Here is a 1154-nt window from a genome sequence, read left to right as displayed (position 1 = left end):
GCTGGTGGGCTGGGGGGGCCTCCCTGAGCCAGGGTGGGGGCGCCAGGCTGCCCCCCCGGGGAAGGGCTCCAGACGAGGCCCTAGCTGACCAAGCTGGCCCTGCCCACTGGTCTGAGCAGGGGCCGGGCAGGGGCCCCGGCAGCTGCAGTGGGCCCCCGAACTCGTGCCCTCGCCGGGGTCCCCGTCAGTGCGGCCCAGCCCAGCCCGGGATCTCCACCGGGTGTCGGGTCCCCACAGGGTGTCGGGTCCGTGCCTGGCCACAGAGGCCGCGGCTGCCGCTCTGGCAAGGGCCGGGCAGAGGCCACACCTGCTGTGGAGGGCCCAGGGGCTGGCCAGCACACACCCACCTTTCCGGGCAGCACAGTGCCCACTGCCGGGGAGATGGTGACGGGCGCGTCTGGGGGCAGCAGGAACTCGAAGGAGGTGGGCCCCACGGGGAAGGCGTCCCCCGAGCCCACGCGGGGCAGGGAGTGCGTGAGCGAGTTCATGCTCTGGTGGGGGTTGCTGACGTAGAGCGTGGCCACCGCCGTGTCGGACAGGGCCGTGGCCGGGAACTTGATCTGGTGATGGGACAGCTCCAGGGGCGGGTGGACGCCCACTGCACGGCACAGCAGCCTGAAGCACCTGGGTGGGCGCTGTGCTCAGCCCCTGGCCCGTTCCCGGCCTGGCCACCCCAGGGCCCGCTCCCACGGCCCACGCCGGCCTGCGTGTCCCGCGCACGGACACCCCATTGCAGCCCACACCTGCTGGCACAGGAGCAGCCCAGGGTCCACGCACAGCCGCCGTGGGCCTGGACGCCAGCCTGCGTGCGAGGCTGCTGAGCTGGCCGGGTGGCCTTGGTGGCCTGGTGGGCCTGGGCGGCCAGCGGCCCCGCGCCCCGCGGCTCACCGGTTGATCTCCGACTTGCAGACCAGCTCGAAGCTGTGCTCCCTGGCCTTGGTGGGCTGGAAGATGACGTCCAGCGCCAGGGTCTCCAGGGGCAGGATCGTCCCGAAGCCGTCGCCGGGCTGAAGGTCCACAAACTGGTGGACAGGACCCACCATGCCAAAGGGGCCAGACGTGGGGGAGACACGCACGGGCGGGCAGCTGGGCCGGGGGCGGGGCGGCCCTGGACCTCCTGGCTGCCACGGGCGGGTCCGGGGAGGGAGCGGGCG

General features: G+C 73.7%; 1 protein-coding gene across 1 annotated transcript in view; it reads right to left on the bottom strand.

Moving 5' to 3' along the window:
• The window catches only part of CFAP74 (cilia and flagella associated protein 74), a 22930-nt gene that overhangs the window by 4775 nt on the left and 17001 nt on the right, over positions 1-1154 (bottom strand). The window contains exons 12-13 of the mRNA XM_012734533.1: positions 889-1022; positions 348-624 (exon numbers count right to left, since the gene is read on the bottom strand). Coding sequence (XP_012589987.1) covers positions 348-624; positions 889-1022 — 411 coding nt within the window. The remainder of the gene's footprint in view (positions 1-347; positions 625-888; positions 1023-1154) is intronic.

This window comes from Condylura cristata, unplaced genomic scaffold, assembly GCF_000260355.1.
Source record: "Condylura cristata isolate star-nosed mole 26May11 unplaced genomic scaffold, ConCri1.0 scaffold00058, whole genome shotgun sequence".
In the NCBI taxonomy this organism is placed as follows: domain Eukaryota; kingdom Metazoa; phylum Chordata; class Mammalia; order Eulipotyphla; family Talpidae; genus Condylura; species Condylura cristata.
This window is presented reverse-complemented; position numbering and strand designations above follow the sequence as displayed.